The sequence below is a fragment of the Ammospiza caudacuta genome, chromosome 3 (genome assembly GCF_027887145.1).
Source record: "Ammospiza caudacuta isolate bAmmCau1 chromosome 3, bAmmCau1.pri, whole genome shotgun sequence".
Lineage (NCBI taxonomy): Eukaryota > Metazoa > Chordata > Aves > Passeriformes > Passerellidae > Ammospiza > Ammospiza caudacuta.
Window position 1 is genome coordinate 80,095,969 of NC_080595.1, and position 17,223 is coordinate 80,113,191.

The window sequence follows — 17,223 nt, forward strand, 5'->3', positions numbered from 1 at the left end:
TGATGGATCTGCAAAGTGGAGCTAAAAATAACAGCTATGCAATTCAAGAACATGTACTCTTTAAATGGTTTTTGAAACTGGATCTGTTTAACCTTCTGAAATATTTGCATTTCACAAGTTGTAGTAATACAGTTTCATAAACCAGTGCCCTTTTCAAATTACTGTAACAACACTGACTGCATAAAATTGCTTTTAATAATAGAGGAGAAGCATGAGCAAGAGGCTTGCGTTTAAAAATCCACTTGTTTTTATTCTAAAAATTCTTTCCTAAATTAATAGTTTATTTTTTCTGTGCACGTTTTGTCACCTTCTTATAGAATGCATGGATGTACATAGTATTTTGAGCACAAGACTGGACAAACTAATGCCAGCAAATTGTTCACTATAAATTGAAAAAAGCTTAAAAAAATATAGATTACTAGTAAAGGGTGATAGATATAAATGTTATTTGTATTGACTATAAGTGGCTTTGAGATGGAGATGAGCTGTCTCGTTAGATTTTCATCTGTGAATGCTGATGTATTAAAATTGAGGTCAAGACGTTTTTCTACAAAGATTCTTGATGAAACTTTAGTCAGAAGACTTCAATAGTATCTAAAGTCTAACTTTTGATTCATAACTAGTGGAAGAGGCATTGTCCAGAAGGTCTGGTGACTGAGATGGAGGTGGTATGCAAAAATTAGTTTCAGTTCTACTCACTCACTTTATGAGGTTACAGATGTTTAAATGCTTACATTTTCTGCATCTCATGCATCATTTGGAGCCATGAAGTGGCAGTTTTAAATGGATCTCCGTATATTATGAGAAAACAAACATTTCAATTATTTTCTTGTACTACAGTACAAAGATTATTTTTTTCAGTGTCAGGATTTTGATTTATATGTCACTTAGCTTAAATATCAGTTTTGATCCTTTGGCCAACACATAAATACAATTTTCAAAAACTTCTTTTTTTTTAACCTTGACATAACGTGCCAATTGGTTTGGGGTTTTTTGCAAGCTTATGGTGCCAATGTTTTTTTAAAATACTAGCTCCTTTTATTGTTTCCTTCAGGAAAACACAGGCAATTTTATTTTTGTTTCAGTTTCAAGAGGGGCTTTTCATGTTGTGGTATATAGTTCTTAAGAAATAAAGTGGCAAGCTTAAGTTGACCATTAATTCCAATTAACTAATAATAAGTTTGATTTTTTTTTTCTTACAGGAGATGATCAGATGGAGCGAAAAGGTCAAGTTCTAATCCTTTTAGTGGAACAGGCTCTCAGTTTCCAGGACTACAAAGCAGCTAGTATGCATTGCCAGGAGCTCATGGCCACAGGTGAAGTAAATAAATACATGATGCATGAGGTGATGGAGGTGGAAATCTGAGTTCTGACTTTTGTTTTACTGTGAGGTGTGGTACTTCAGATTGTTCCATTTCATTAAAATAGCAGTTACATCTTGTTAGTGGAAGTGCACTGGCATTGAATAGAGACACAAACAGCAAATACTGCATGGAATAAGGGTGTACTGAACTACTGGATGTGTAACCTCAGGCAGCTTTTCTGAATGCCTCTGGGAACAACAATTTCTACTTCTTTCTACACTGTAGCCTCCTCAGACAGGTAAAACCTTGCAACTGCAGCGAGCAGGAAAGCGCAGGTCTTTTAGAAGTCTACCTTTCTATCAAAACTCTAAAGATATTTATATGTTTGTGCTATTTATATAATTTGTGTATGTGACAGTATGAGTGAAGGTAAATGAAATACATGTGTCAAAATACTAAGGAAGATGGGATTTGTTTCTTTGGGTCTTTTTTTCTGCTTTGGGAATGAGGGGTGGAAGTTCAGTGTGTGTTGAGATTTTTTTAATATATCAAGTGTTATATATTTTATACTTTGTTTTTGTTTTTTACAGCCACTCCAGCAAGGTTTTCATTATCATGCACTGAAATAAATGAGGATTTTCTTATTGTAATATGTAAAAATATAGGATGTAAGCTTACAGATGTCTATTTTATTGTTATCTACAATATGATAAAAAATAGTCTTTTATGTATTTGGTCAGTCTCAAGTTGAGCATCATCTCTGTTTTATGGAGCCTTTATGGTTCCTTTTTCAGGGGATGTTAAGCCTTGACAGAAATACCACATGCCCTCCTTTATCTCATCCAATGAGAACTGGGCAGCATCCTCCTTTCAGTTGTGATAGGGAGTGTGTTTTGTGTTCCCTTGTAGGTTATTCTAAAAGCTGGGAGGTGTGCAGTCAGCTGGGGCAGTCAGAAGGCTTCCAGGACCTGGGCATGCGCCAGGAGCTGATGGCCTTTGCGCTGACACACTGTCCCCCCTGCGCCATCGAGGCGCTGCTGGCCGTGAGCAGCTCGCTGCAGACACAGGTACCTGCCTCTGGAGCTTCTGTTCAGTGCCTCCCAAAGTGAAGGGCACTTGGGCTCATTTTCAAGCTTGTTCCCTTAAGTTCTACCCTCCAGTATATTTATATTTGTTCTGCTCTGCTCTTCCACTTTCACTGTTATATTTCAGCAAATGAGGTCTCTTTCTAAGCAGTTTTGTCTGATGAATTGGTTTCTGAAGTGGAAAGGCAGTTGTGTTTTCTGTCTTTAGTATTTTTCATAGCTTTATTGATTGCCTGATTTAAACATTTTATTTAAAAATGCAGTTGGTGAAATCTCAAAATATTTTCCAGGTATTTATACTTTGTAATTCATCTTCATTAAATGCCCACATAAATGTGTATTAAGGGTTTATTAGATGATTTTTATGATCTTTACCCAATATGCAATGAAATTATTTTCTCACAGATTTCAGTGATGTAATGGTTTTAACAATGGCAAGAGGCTTTGTGTCTGAGCAGTCTTTATTAATTCTGCAGTGACTCACTTGATAGAGTCACATGTTAGGTGTTGAGCTGATTGCAGTATATATGTGAGAACATGTAATTGTGGCATTTAAATGCAACTTATGTCAAGGTGACATAGCAAAAGTTTTATTTTGAATTGAAGGGCAGTAATTTAGGTTGTCAAAATGTTAAATTTCTGTTCACTGTAATTGTGGCTAGGCCTACATACTATGACTTGTTTGAGTTCATAGTTATCTTAGTTGTCTAAGAGTTCACAGTGTTCTTAGATTTGTAATTGTATAATAGAGACATCTTAGAGGTCTTTGGACACAGAATGTAAGAATGGGGGAGAAGGGAGTCATAGCTACAGCACGTGTGCAGCCTGATTAAGGCACCTGCAAGAGTGTAGTCTTTTCCTTAAAAAATCCCCTGAACAGAAGTTTCTGTGAGACTACAAGCAATGTAAGAAGGTGGAAGTTCTGTGCAGAAATTCTACTCACAAAACCATTGTCCTGTGAAACACGTGTCTTTGTGGAGTTACCCAGTGCTTCAGAGTCTCAGTTCAGAAAATGGAGGTTTTCATGACATTTCTTTCCTCTACATTGTACAGCACGGCACATAAAGTTAAAAAAAAAAATCTTAGATTGTGGGAAAAATATTGCACAAAATTCATGGAGAAGGAAAGGTCATTTTGTCTAGGGACTCCAACAGTGAGAGGATGTCAGAGGTGCTGTGTTTCCTTCTTTGCATCTTCTCTTGCCCCCTTTTCTGTTATAGAAGCCTTTACATCAGTTTCTTGGGTTTTCTGTGAAATCAGTCATAATTCTTTCATTGGCTTCTTTGCTTGGCAAAAGATAATATTTATTTCATGTTTATAGATTCTTTATCAGGCTGTGAATTACCAGTTCCTTCCTTCTGAGGGAGGTGAGAATTCAAGTATCTCCGGGCCTTCTTTGTTGATCAGTAAGGATACAGAGGTAAGTTTTAATGTGAATTTTAAAGGTAATAATAAAATACATGATTCTGCATTACTCTCAAGAATGGAATTTGAGTTTTTGACAACATCTGTCTGCTTACTAGATAGAATGAGCAACATTAGACATGTAGTACTTTCTGTTGTTAGATTAACTTGAAGATTTTGCTTCTGTATTTATACTTTGTTCTGAGTTTTAGTTGCTTCTTCCTACAGTCTTAGTGCCATTGAAAAAAAACCATAAACCCAGAGGCAGGAAAAGTGCAAAAAAACTTATATTAAAATAGACATTTATATTGGTTTAGTTTTTTTTTTTTTTTAATCTGTCTCAGTTGCAAAGCAACAATTTTAAACCTGAAATACTTATTTAACCAAAAAATGTTTTTTAATTAAACTTATTTTTCCCCTTAGTTCTGTGCATCATGAAGTTTATTACTTGTTACTTTATAATGTACATACATTGCATGTGAAATTATTTTTATGTGTAAGATCAGAAGGAACCTTGAGTTCAGGCAGGACAACAGAAAACAAGTCTGATTATTCTTTCTGCTTTTATATCAATTATTTTATGCCTATATGTGTGCAATTGCAAGTACTTTTGTCTCTTTAAATAAGATGTAATTATTTACCTATTTGTGAGAACAGGAATGTTTTTCACACTCTTTGAACTGGAAAATTCTGTATTTGATGTATTTTTTTCTCTGTGTTTGGTTTAATGAAATAGGTGAGTGATAAATAAATCTAGGGGTGAGGAGAGGGGATCAAAAGCCTTAAAGAAATACAAGAAAGAAGAGATTAAAAGGGGTGGTGAAAGAGGGAAGGAAAGAAAGAAAGAGGAGGTTCATGTTGCATAGGGTGGCTTTTTGAGAAATTATGAGAGTTCCAGCCTCCTTGGAGAATGTGTCCATATTTTGTGTATGATTTTTATGTATGTACATATGTATAGGTGTGTGTAAACACACATGTGCATGTATATGTATGTATATACATGGATTTGTAGACATACCTGTAGATGTATGTATTTGCATATATATAAAATAAACGGCAGGAAGATAAAATAACACTACAAACAGAATTCAGAGGAATAGGGCCAACATTTTGTGTCTGCCAGAATCATCAGTATGAAGAACAGGTCTGTTTCACTGGCACAAATGCATTTTATTTTCTGGAAATCCATAGATGCATCTCTCTGAGTGGGAGGTTATTAAGTAGATGTTAATAAAATTTATATGGGTGTGGATGCATATGTTTACAATATTTTAATGTCTATAAAAATTTGTCATGCATTACCTTTCATCTGCTGAAGTACTGTATTGAGGCAGAACAATTGGACATGCATATAAATGATTCAAAAATTTATTCAAAGGTTTATCAGAGTTGAGTAAACTCGCTAATTAACTTTGCTATCATTTCAGTTTGCATATTGGAAGCAATTTTCATTATGCTGGAGAATTGACATTCAAAAATTTCTCCAATACAGCTTTCATTTCCCCACCCCCTTAGTTGTGGTTGATTGTCTCTTTAGAATTTGAAGTAGGTAGACAATTGACCTGGCAAGTTTGTATGTTGCTGCACTGAGGTGTATTTTCTTTTTCTTTAATAAGGCTCCTTGGCATGTCGTGTTTCAGACTGTTACACTAGGAAATAAAGTTCTGTATATTTGCTAATTTTTTTCCTTTTGTTCTCTCCCAGTTGACTTGATAGGGATTTAGAGCTTTTTTTTTTTTTTCCATTTTTTGGAATGACACGGGAGGAAACATAGCCAAAAATTTACTCACTGTAAAGCTTTGCCTTTGTTACAGACATCTGCAGTGTTAGAAAACCAATATATTCAATAACTGCAATCCTTGTAGTCACACTTCATCTAATTCCCTGTGCTTCACCTTCATCGTCTTGCACAGAATTTTTGTTTCTTTAAAGAAAAAAGAAACAAAGATTTTTCTCCCTTTTCTTGTACTCCTTTCACTTTCACTTACCTCCTGATTAACTTAGAGAATCCTCATTTCAGGGAATTGACAAATGGTTTTTCTCACTTACTGATACCTTTTCAAATTGATGCTCTAAGTCTAAGTTTTCTTATCCTGACTTGATTAAGGTCTGGCGTACATGTATTTGGGTCTGGCATACATGTGTTTGGGCATCCCTTTTTCTATTGCATTCAAAATACCTACCTGTAAGTATATCACTTTTGCTTTTTAAACTTTTAGTGACCTTTTTCTCTCCCTCTTACTTTTTTTTTTGTCTAGCACTGAATTATTATTCTCCATTACCATTTCTTCCCTTATGTCAAGCAACATCCTCAGCTGGTCATACTTTTTCATCAGCTTTCTCTTGGTGAACTCTTCCCTAGAAATTCCTGATATAATTTCATTTTTATTCAATTTTTCCTCCAAACTATTTCCCCTAAAACTTGCAGAAATCTTGATAGGAGTCTATATATAGTCTATGTAGTCTATATATATCATAGACTGCTTAGAAATGGTTAATTTAATATTGCTCTCATGATGGCTGCAGCATAACTTTTCTCCAGGTTTTTGGTGGTCCTCCTCTAAAAGAAATTAATGAATGCTGTGGTAAAGCTGCATGTCATTATTCTGTAGGAGCTAATGCATGTGCACAAGCTTTGTGTCAACTTCTCACTGTTGTCTGAACTCATGGAATCCATTTGAGAGGTTATGCTGTGGAAGCTGTCATGATTCCAATGTACAGATTGTTTCTAAGCAAAATGTTAAGTTTCACCAATCCTCATCCTTCTTACGTCATCATCTTTTTTACTTGTGTGTGCTACAAATTCCTAAAGAACGAATCTTATGCTTCTCAACCAGAATATCTTGGTGAGAAGATTAAGCTCTTGATTATTGATTAGTGAAAAGCCTTTCAGAATATTATTGGTAAAATTATTAAATTCAAATAAAATGCTTAGACATGAGATGCTGTGTTGTGTATAAGCACAAAACAATATTAATCAGTTGCTTTGTGAGCTCTGAATTTATTAAATCTGCATAATATTTAAATTATGTTTACATCTGTTATAAATTATTATTTTGTCCATATCTGAATATGGAAGCGTAATTACTGTTACATGGCACATCAACCCAAGAGAAATTAGGTTCAAAGTTTTATTTTTAAATGAACTCTTGATAGAAAAGTGGATATATTTTCTAGACATTTTCTAGAGAAATTAATATGTTCAAATTATAAGAATTATTTTCTTATAATTTGAACAGATGTTTAGATTATAAGAATTATTTTCTTAAAGGCTTCTTAAAGAAAAGAAAATTTTTGATTAGCAGAGCATTAGTGTCTCCTTTTCCAGTTTTCCCAAGCACTATATCTGGGAAAAGACAGGATCTCTTAGAACATTTGTTTACATTAAATTGGTAGGTCACACATTGTTATCCCAGCTGCTTAGAAATTGCTAGAGAGTCATGATCAGTTATGCTCTTGTCCTTTAGCTGCTGCTCCAGAATGTCTCTGTCAGATCTGCAGGTGTTAAGCAGCTGTCTTAATCACTGCTGCATCTCTCAGGCACTCATCAAAGCCTGTGTTTCAGCAGCTGAATGAAATGCATTGTGTCTGCTTAAGACTGGGTTACTTCTTTTTTCCCATGATGTTATGGCCCTAGTAAGAGCCTGAACATTCAGTGACTCTTGAACATTAGTGTTGTCATCTTGAGCTGAATCTTTTCCATAGTCTCTCATTTAGGGTCTGGTTTGTCATTGCAGGACTGGAGCTTTCACTTGGAGTGGTTCATAGCTGTAACAGACATTGAAAAAAAATTTAAAATCCCCGATACAAAACCCTCCAAGGCACAAAAGAACCACATGTAGGTTCTACATGAGTACTTATGTAAAAAAAGGCTGTTTTAAATTCCTGTTTGGCAATGGAAGGTACCAAAAAGGGAAGAGGAAGACCTAAGGTGTGATGCTCTGTTTTTGAACAGACTCTCTTCTATCTCATTTCATTTCCTTCATAGTCTTGACATAAAATGATTCTTAACATACAAAGTGTATGCAGTGTATGGTTTTTGCAAGTTTTAATCCTTGCACCTTGACTAATTGTCATCAAAGACCAAAACCAATCCTAAAATCCATGCTGCTGTTGTTCTAGTTTATTATTGTCTCTTGTGTGGCTTGTCTCACAAACAGTTGGCTTTGTTATTTGTTCTCCCATGAGACTGTTTGGAATTATATAAGTGTGTGTAGGAGCCAAGGTGTATATATATGTATTTTAGCTGTTATTTTAAAGTAACTTGATAATTCAGAATTTGTTGGTTGTCTTTTTTTATACCATTTAGATTCAAGCAGATTTTCAATCTGCTAATTTGTCTACTATTTAATAAGTTGTTGCTGTTATTATTTTGATTTTAATCAGAAGTGCTTACTTTATAAACGATGTCAGGAAGAATTAATAGAAGAAAATAATTTCTCCCAAACACCTCTCAGAACTCCCAAAATATAACTTCTCCCTAAAGATCCAATTAAATGATGCCATTAAAGTTGTTTTCTCGAGATGGGATCTCCAACCTTATTTAAGAAATACCTTATTTTGCGAGAGATTGATTTGAGATAGCAAAAAGTTGTAACCTGTAAGTGTTGCTGTTCCAGGTACAGAGTAAAATGTCTTCTCAGAAAACAGAATTTCTGTTTTTTGCTGAAAAACTGTAATTACTTGTAAGAGGGAAATTATTTTTAAACGAAAGTCAGCAGAGTTTGTCTGATAGTAGTAGTGCCATAAGCATTAACCCCTGCGTACAAGTTGGCTCATTAGTTTTCATACTGCTGAAGGAGGCTGATTTAAAGAAAAGTGCTTTGCTCAAATGCAGTTGATAACTTGGGTGGGATGGTTTTTTCTCATTCTGTTTTAGTTTGGTTTAGTTTTGGTTTAGTTTTCCTCCATGAAAAATCAACTAGGTGTGTTGCAGCATCTACTTGAAAATGGTGGCAGAGAGGAATTAGTATTCTGTATTTAAAATAAATTACAAAAATTTGTCTTACTTAATACTTAACATGGTTTATTTAGAAAACACATGAACAAGAAATTCTCCCCCCAGGCCACCAGACCTAGGATTTTCAGTTGCTTTTCTTTTTTCAGAGCAGAAAATTCTGACAGGTTGTACTTGGCATGCACTTTCTTAATTTGGTGAAGCAAGAGCTGAAAGTCCCAGTTTATCCAGTTGACTCATTAGTGGTGCATCTGTGAAATGCACAAAATGATTTCAAAAAAAATTAAAACAAATGCTGAAGGACTAAAGATGAACCTGCTATTTCAATGGTCAGCTTGATGCAGTAATTTACTGTACGTTATAGTAAAAGGTACTAAAAATAAGGTTTTCTACATGAAATTATATTTTATTGAAGCTGATATGTTTTTCCTCTGAGGTTACAGTGGGTCATATTTCTCTTCAGCATAATTTGGCATCCTTTGGCTCTCGTGTTTGAGGTTTTGTCATTAATTAGTAAATTGTAAACTAATACTTTCCACGCTGTTATACAGGTAGAATTTTTCTGTTCCAATATACTTCAGTGTATGGGGAAATTAATAGTAGGGTTGTTAGGGATAACCATATGGCTGTTAAAGTTTGCTATATGAAGGAAAATATTTGTTTTTTGTTGTGAAAACAGTGTGTTTACCTCTGTATGCTAATTATATGTTTGTGATTAATGTGCACACATTGTAAAGCATGCAATTAACACAAACCTTTGAGAGCTGGAACAGCACAGATCAGACAACATGGATGTTCTGGATATTTATTTAAATGCTTTACATAGGAAGAGCTGGTGTAGAGAGCCCCATTTGTGGAACATGTATCTACTCTTAAGAGTGATGTGTGAGTTCATACTAAGTGAAGGTATTTGTGCATGTATTGCAGAAGAAGTTCTTGATTGAGAAACGGTTTGGATTCTTGTAGTCCTTTAGGCTGGCTGGTTTTCAGTATTTTGTGTGCCAGCTGCAAAATTTGAAAGCTTGATGATACTTTATTACTTGGTCCAGAGATGTATATTTACATCTCTACTGTTTCCCCTATTGGGAGTTAACTTAATTAATGCTACCTCTGTAAAAATACAAGATTGTCTCTAATATCAGCTTTCTTGAATTGTCAAAGATTAACTTTAGTATACTCAATCATCATGTTTGTAGAGAGGTGATTATTTTAGTGGAAACATTCAACATTTATGTAGAACATTGCCATTATAAACTTTGGAATTAAAACCGGTGCAGTCTGTGGAAACAGGGGATGATAACTGAGTAAGGGGCCAAATGTTGTGCTGATCACACCGCTTACTTCACAGTGAAACTCCTAAATCACTTTCAGTTTGTCTTTTGTTTATTTTTGGCAACTGCTGTCTGAATTAATGGTCATTGATGTGTGTTATTAATAGAGTGTGCCTGAACTCTGATGCATTTGTTTGGCTTTAGGTCACTAACCTAATTACAGCAGGAGTCTAACCCTTGCATTGTGTGTTGGATATGTCACAGGATGAAAGCAGCGTCTCCTCTGGCCAGTCCGCTGATTTGTTGTACTGGACGACATCCAAAACCATGAAGGTGTTGTCCAACACAACTCTGACTACCAAAGCCATGCTGCATGCTGTCAGTGATGGGCAGTGGTGGAAGAGGTCCTTAACTTATCTGCGACCACTACATGTAAGGGATTGCTGATGTGTCCCCAGATGTTTACACATTTGTGATACATTAGTATAAAAACTCGGCTCCTTTGAAGGAGCTGATAGCTGAACCATCAAATCCATAAACAAACTACAGACATCATGGGACTGTTTGCAAGGAAATCCCAGTGAAGCAAGGGGTCTAAAGCTGTTTTCTAGTCTATTCTCTCCTGTTTTTTAGCGTAGTGTTAGAAGGCCTAATTGAAATTTGGCAGAATTTTAAAACTTCGGGGAGCAAAGCACAGTAAAGCCCACTCTTTAAATACTGTCATCTTGTATTCAAAGCTGTTCCTTTGCAGTTTCTCCTTTCTACTTTCTCTATTTCAGTGACTTTCTATAATGTTTGTGCCACTATTTTCTGTGATACTACTTTTGAACATGATTCTCTTTCCTTTTTTAAGAATACTGGACTTCATTCAGAACTGGTTTATGTAAGATGACTCCTTTGTTGCTCCCCACTGAATTCAGTGATCTTTTCATTTACAGCTGTTTCCCTTCTGCATAGTGTTAACAGCATTTTTATGAGCTTTTTTACAGCTATAGGCTCAACTATGCTTATTTTTCCCAGGGCCAAGAATTTGGAGATGTATTAAAAAGTGAGTCTGGAGAAAATGCTACTGTGGAAAAACAAGGCTGTCATCCATTTTATGAGTCTCTAATTGATGATCCATATATCGCAGAAGTAAGTTACAGTTACAAAGTCTGCAGTTTTTTGTTGAGATCTTATAATCAAGTGAAAATACAGACTTTTTGATTATATGTGTGACTTGAAATTCTGCACCGTAGTAGGAAAAATAATTAAAATTAAACATCCTTAGAATTAAACAAAGGAAAGCAAATAGAGGAACTGAGTTAAGCAGCTGCATGTGATGCAAGTGATCCAAATAAAAATGCAGGTGTAGAGTGCCTATGTCAGTTGTCTTTTTACTTCCAGTCTGAGGTCAGCTATGGAACATACCAGAACAATTCCTTGGAAAGCTTTGCAGAAGTGTTGCTGAGAACAGGGAAACTTGCAGAGACAAAGAGCGAAGGAAAAGACCTACTTCCAACTACAGAAGGTATGGACTTATTGGATATATTCCTTCCATGTATAGTAAATACAGAAGTATCTGTGGTTTAAGTGTGGAGAATTGCACAGAACAATCTGAAGTATTTTCTGGGTGTTTTGCATGAATTGTGATGTGGTTCAATGGCTCTTGTTGGTAAGAAGTCTTGTTAGAAGTAGCTGCAGTGTTTTCAAGGGAATTAGTGACTTAGAGTTGCTCAGCAAAGACTAGAAAAATGAAAGTTCTCTTTAAATAAGCAGAAATTGTTATTTGGGAGTTGGCAATGATAGGAGGAATTGTTGAAGGTTTCCTGAATATGACCATATACGGGTCATGGGAATTTGTAAGCCATTACGAGTTATTTCTCTGTATGTCTGCATATTCAGATTCTGTGCCACTGTTTATCCAAGTTTCAGTATTGCAGGTTTATGGTAGTATTTTATTTGTCAATTAATGCTTAACTACAGCTTCTGGAATTGTCAGAATTTTTGTCTTCTTCTGAAATGTCTACATGTTACAGATTATATTTAATAATTTTTTAACAGACGCAATTTCACTTTTTAAAAAAAGATAAAAACCACCTGTAGTTATCTTTCCTTTTGGATATCTTCTGCTGGTTTAAGAAATTAACTGTTTAAATATTACATGCTGTTAGTGTCTTTTGAAGGAAGATAAATGTATTATACTTGGTTTGTGGTAAATTCTGTCATGAAAAATGAGTATATTAAATCACTTGCTAGATGAGAAGTTTCAAGACAGGCTTTCCTCACAAGCCACACATTTACTCAAAGTGTTTCATGAAAACCAGCATATTTGTCTTACAAGTGTATGATTCAGTAGTCTGAGATATGTGGTGTTTGTACAGATAACTGTGTAGTTCTAATATAACAACACTGTGAATCAGAAAAGGTTGGCAACAGCTTGTATAAATTGGGTGTGTGCGTATTTTGGTCTTTACATGCTCTCTTAATGCAAAAAAATCCTTTAAAATCAGTACTTAAAATCTCATTTGTTGTATGCTGAATGCTCATAGGCCTTAAGCTTTGATTCCAGTGTCTTAAAGGAGGAGGGGGGGCAAGGATTAAAAAGTATTTATTGCTTCCTTAGGGAAAATGATTTACCTGGCAGATCTGTGGAAATAGTTCCTGCTCTAACTTGAGTAATTGGAGCTGATTGTTTACAATTCAGTGGCTGCTTTTGAGATGGAAATTTCAGTGTTGGGGACTTTTCCTTGAAGAAGAAAAGAAATTTTAGATTCTAGCTTCCGTTTTTGAGCATCTATCTCATTCCTTTTAAGTGTGAAGAATAAAATTTTTGCTATTAAATACTTCTCTTCCACCACTTTTATTCTGTAGTCAGAGTTTCACTTAAGAGTCCTTCCAGCTCTGAAACAGAGTTCTGTGTTTTCCTCTGGCAAAATGGACTGTGTTTATTCTGAACTCACCAGTCCTTCTGTATTACACCTTTTGGTAGTCAGTAAATTGTTCTTAAGCATAACATAGCTTTCTCTAAATAACTGGATTAATAATTTACTACTTGTGGTGTGTTTAGCCCTGTGTTAATGGTATTGGATCCCACCTCTTCCCCCTTAAAGCTTTGCCTTGTCAATTCTCATGGAAGTCTTTATGATGAGTTAACACATTCAGGATTGTGCAGATTGAAAATATACCTGTTGATAGCACACTGCTGAAGTTTAAGGAATCACACAGATATGAATCCCGCTTAATATTCTGCATTTTTATCATTTTCAGGCTTCCTGTACATTTTTGGGTAGGATTTTGCCATACAAAACTTGAATGCTGATATGAGGTGTCAGCTACTGCACTGGTCTAGTAACTGCAAGCATAAAAGGTTTCAGTTGATTTTGCTGACAAGTTTGAATCCCAGCTGTTTGCTTCTAGCTGTCTTATAGGACAGCTACAGCAGCAGGTTTCAACTCCATCAAAAGAACTGAAGAACCTGGAGGGAGATGCAGTTTAGCAAAGAAGTCTTCATTGTACTTGGTACTTTTTCTTAGGAGAGGCTGGAGTAAGCATCAGACTTTATTTACTATAACAGTGCCATGTGCAGTGTGAGAGACTGGCTAAACACTTCCCCACTGACAGAATGCATCATCATAGAAGGGTAGAATGGTTGGAAGGAATCTTAAAAATCATCTCATTTCAATCCCTTGCCATGGGCAGGTATGCCTTCCACTAGACCAGGTTACTCTGAGCCCCATCCAGTATAGCCTTGATAAAACTCTGTAATAAAACTCAGGATCTCTTGCTGCTTTTTTGGATTGGGTAGTGTTACAAGCCTTGCATCTTGACTTTTCTTGTCCTTGCTGTCTGGATGTAGGTGGTAAACTGAGTATTTCCAAGTGAAATGGTAACTCTCATCTCTCTGAGTCCTGTAAAGTGCCCCTTCCTCAGCTGTGGGCTGATAGTTCACCCACACTTGGTGTGGCTGAGGCCATGTTGTGCATCTCTCTTTAACAGGAGTTTTGTTTCTCCTTAGGCCTTAGGGATTGATCAGGAGGTTGAAGATGAAATTTGAAAAGATGGCTGTATATCCTTCTAACCAGATTAGGCACTAAACTCAGAGTAAACCCAAGACAGTCAGTCATACCTATTAGTCCTCAGGGGTTTTGGAGCAACTAATACCTTAAGGCTCCCCATAATTTTGTGGTTAGTTGTAGATATGTCTGTTTAACTTCAGTATATGCTTCTAAGTTTATTGAGATTTTTATCATGGACTAAATGAACAATTGAAGACTCAAAGCAGGTTTTGCATTTTTTTCAGAGGAAAGCCCATCAAAAGTGAGTTGTGAAACTTTCTATGTATGGAGAAATTCCAATTTTCACAGATAAACCATTTTTTTAATACTTAGCGTCTCAAACAGGCTGTGGCATAAAGACCTGCATAGAAAACAAAAATATTTATAAAATCAAAATATTTTTGTGTTTCTATGAGAAATTAGTGCTTCAGGACAGCAGCATTGGCATTTTGCTTGTCACTGCCTGCCCTCCCTGGTTTGCCAACCCTGTAATGTCCAATCCCTGTGGCAAATTCCAGATTTGGTAGTGGTCTGAAATGACATTAAGTTCTTGTAAATTTTGTGAGGATAGGTGATAGGACAGAATGTCATCCTGCTAATGTCTGGAGCCTGTGACTTGAACTCAGCCCTGCTAGACTGCAGAGGATTCTTGCATGGCTTCCCTGGGAGACAGGAAGCTGCATGAAATTATTTTTGCCTACATGTATTTGTGTGTATGTAAAGTGCACATCTAAGTATGGGTGCATGAAAACCTATCATGAGCACACTAGCATGCAGAAAAATTATTGAATTTTTTTTTCTTGGAAGGTATGACAATAGAGGCAATTCTTTCTTCTTACATACGTTCTGGGAGTTGGGATGCCATTGTGTCACACTTCATGCAAAATGTGAAGAAAATCATATTGTTTTCTGGCCCTGTATTGGTGCTGTGTTCTTTGTAATTATTGCTATCCTAATGGTGAAGATCAGTTTTTGCAAGTAGTCATGTTGGGGATGTTAAGTTGAAAGGGAACCCATATTTTATTGTGTACTCAGAGGTTTTACTAGCATTAATTCTCCAAAGAAAGGGAAAAGAGAGCAGAACTGAAACTCTTCCTCCTCACTTTTTTTTTCTGTTATCAGAGGAGGAGCCAGCAATTTTCATCAAGATTTTAATATTAGATATTTCTGGAGTTCTTACTATCTTTGCTTGGACAGCATACAGGTTATTTAGAGTGTAGCAGAAACAATCTGTCAGAAGCAAGAAGCTGTCTGAAGCACAGTAAAAGCCATTTGAAGCATAAAGGATAGGTGCTGTTGGACAGGCTTATGTTGCAGCCTCTGTGGTTACTTGTCACATAGAAATTTAGTGCTTGTATCTGGCTGAGGGCCAGCATGTAAATCCACTTCAGGCTGATGGCAAATTAATGATAATCTTAAAATTGTAATTGCTCATTCAAGCCTTTTATAAGTCATTCTTTGGAACAAAGAATTAACTGTGGGAGTGTGTGCAGAGTAATTGGGTTTTTACCAGCATGCCCTCCAGAGGAGTTTATGTAATGTGGGAATTAACAAACAGGTGTTTGAGACTTCCTTGAAATAAACAAAGAGCTAAGTTGCTGCAAGATAGCTTGTTCCTATTGAAATAATATTGTTATTAATAACATTAGTAATAATGTAATCTATAACAATGGAAACAACCCCTCCCCCTAAGTGTGTATAATGCAGGAAAAGCAGGTGATTTTTGTGTCAGTTTTACCAGAAGTATATGAGTTTATAATCAGAATGCTTATCCTTTAATGAATTTATTAAAATTGCTGTAGTACTGATACTTGTTTTCAGTATGTGGCAGAACCTTTTTGTGGTGTTTCTTATGATACTTGTGATTTTTATTTTTGATTAAGGCAGAAGTTTTTAATATGATTTGTTATGTTCAGTGATGAGGGAATTTGAGCTCAGGCTTGAAGAGAAGACATTTTGTACCATTCCTCTTCTTGGTATCTTCGAACCTTTAGAACATTACGTTACTTCCTTGATTTTGCAAGCAAAATATTTGCTTCTTGGAAATCAGTACAGGTGGTTTTGTTTAGCATTTGTTGCTGCATAATCTCATTCTTCTTTGGTTAATGCATCAAACACTTTCCCTGGAAGTTAAGGTAAAGCTGTGCTGCAGTTTAATTATATATTATCTCTTTCTGGATTGTGCTGATAAGTGTTTAATTAAGTATGTCTGGAGTGCCTCAAGCTAGTGTCTAATAAAATATAGTTGCCCTGAAAACATTTCATTTGCTAGCTCTCAAGGCCAAGTGGGTCAGAAATCCAAACTTTGTGTCTGCTCCATCTCTGTTGCAGTTCTGCTACAACTGGCAAGTGATGCTTTACCAAAAGATGCGGCCTTGTCTCTTGCCTATCTGCTTGCACTGCCACAGGTATGTTGACAGGGGCTTTGTTTGTATGGTTTTGCCAGGAAAGACTATTCATAGCAGAATTCCATTCGCAAATTTAATTTCCTTAAGATATTAAAATCTTAAGTATTCAAATTCATTGTAATACACATTTTTACAGATTGGGCTGGTGCATGTAAAGGAAAGTGAACATATGCCATTGGACGTTCCATTGAGCATGGCACTGATGAAAAGATACATTTTCCTACATAAAATAGAAGTTGGACCACCAGACTGACAGTTCTAATGTAACTCAGAAATGTGGATAATATCCTTGTGGTATAGAAGCAGCAATAGTGTAGTTGGAGAAATGTTTTGGTTAGGTGCAAGGGGAAAAAATGTAGAATTATCTTTATGTATGGAGGTTATTGATTTACTTCTGTGCCAGAAAAACACAGAGCTATTTCTAAATGATAGCAAATAGCTTTTTAGAAAGTTTGTACACTTAATGTTGTATGCTTACTAGTTCTTTCATGTAAATGAATTCTCTATTTCTTCTAGGTGGTAGACGCCAACAAATGCTTTGAAAAGCAATTACATTCTGCGTTATCTCTCCAGCTGGCAAGTTATTACTATAGCCTGCAGATCTATGCTCGTTTGGCACCATGTTTCAAGGACAAATGCCACCCTCTCTACAGGGTTAGTACTCTTTTCTTTTTAAAGCCACATTCATTAATGTTCAGACTAAAAGCTATTCTAAAAAGCCAGTACATGAGTTAAGCCTGTTAAGGGGCTGATCTGA

The 17,223-nt window shown here is 35.8% G+C and overlaps 1 protein-coding gene across 1 annotated transcript in view; it reads left to right on the plus strand.

Moving 5' to 3' along the window:
• NBAS (NBAS subunit of NRZ tethering complex) overlaps window positions 1-17,223 on the plus strand; it is a 159,298-nt gene that overhangs the window by 64,973 nt on the left and 77,102 nt on the right. Inside the window, exons 33-40 of the mRNA XM_058800751.1 lie at window positions 1,203-1,316; window positions 2,214-2,371; window positions 3,711-3,809; window positions 10,286-10,453; window positions 11,042-11,155; window positions 11,408-11,531; window positions 16,390-16,466; window positions 16,983-17,120. Of these exons, the coding sequence (XP_058656734.1) occupies window positions 1,203-1,316; window positions 2,214-2,371; window positions 3,711-3,809; window positions 10,286-10,453; window positions 11,042-11,155; window positions 11,408-11,531; window positions 16,390-16,466; window positions 16,983-17,120 (992 nt within the window). The remainder of the gene's footprint in view (window positions 1-1,202; window positions 1,317-2,213; window positions 2,372-3,710; window positions 3,810-10,285; window positions 10,454-11,041; window positions 11,156-11,407; window positions 11,532-16,389; window positions 16,467-16,982; window positions 17,121-17,223) is intronic.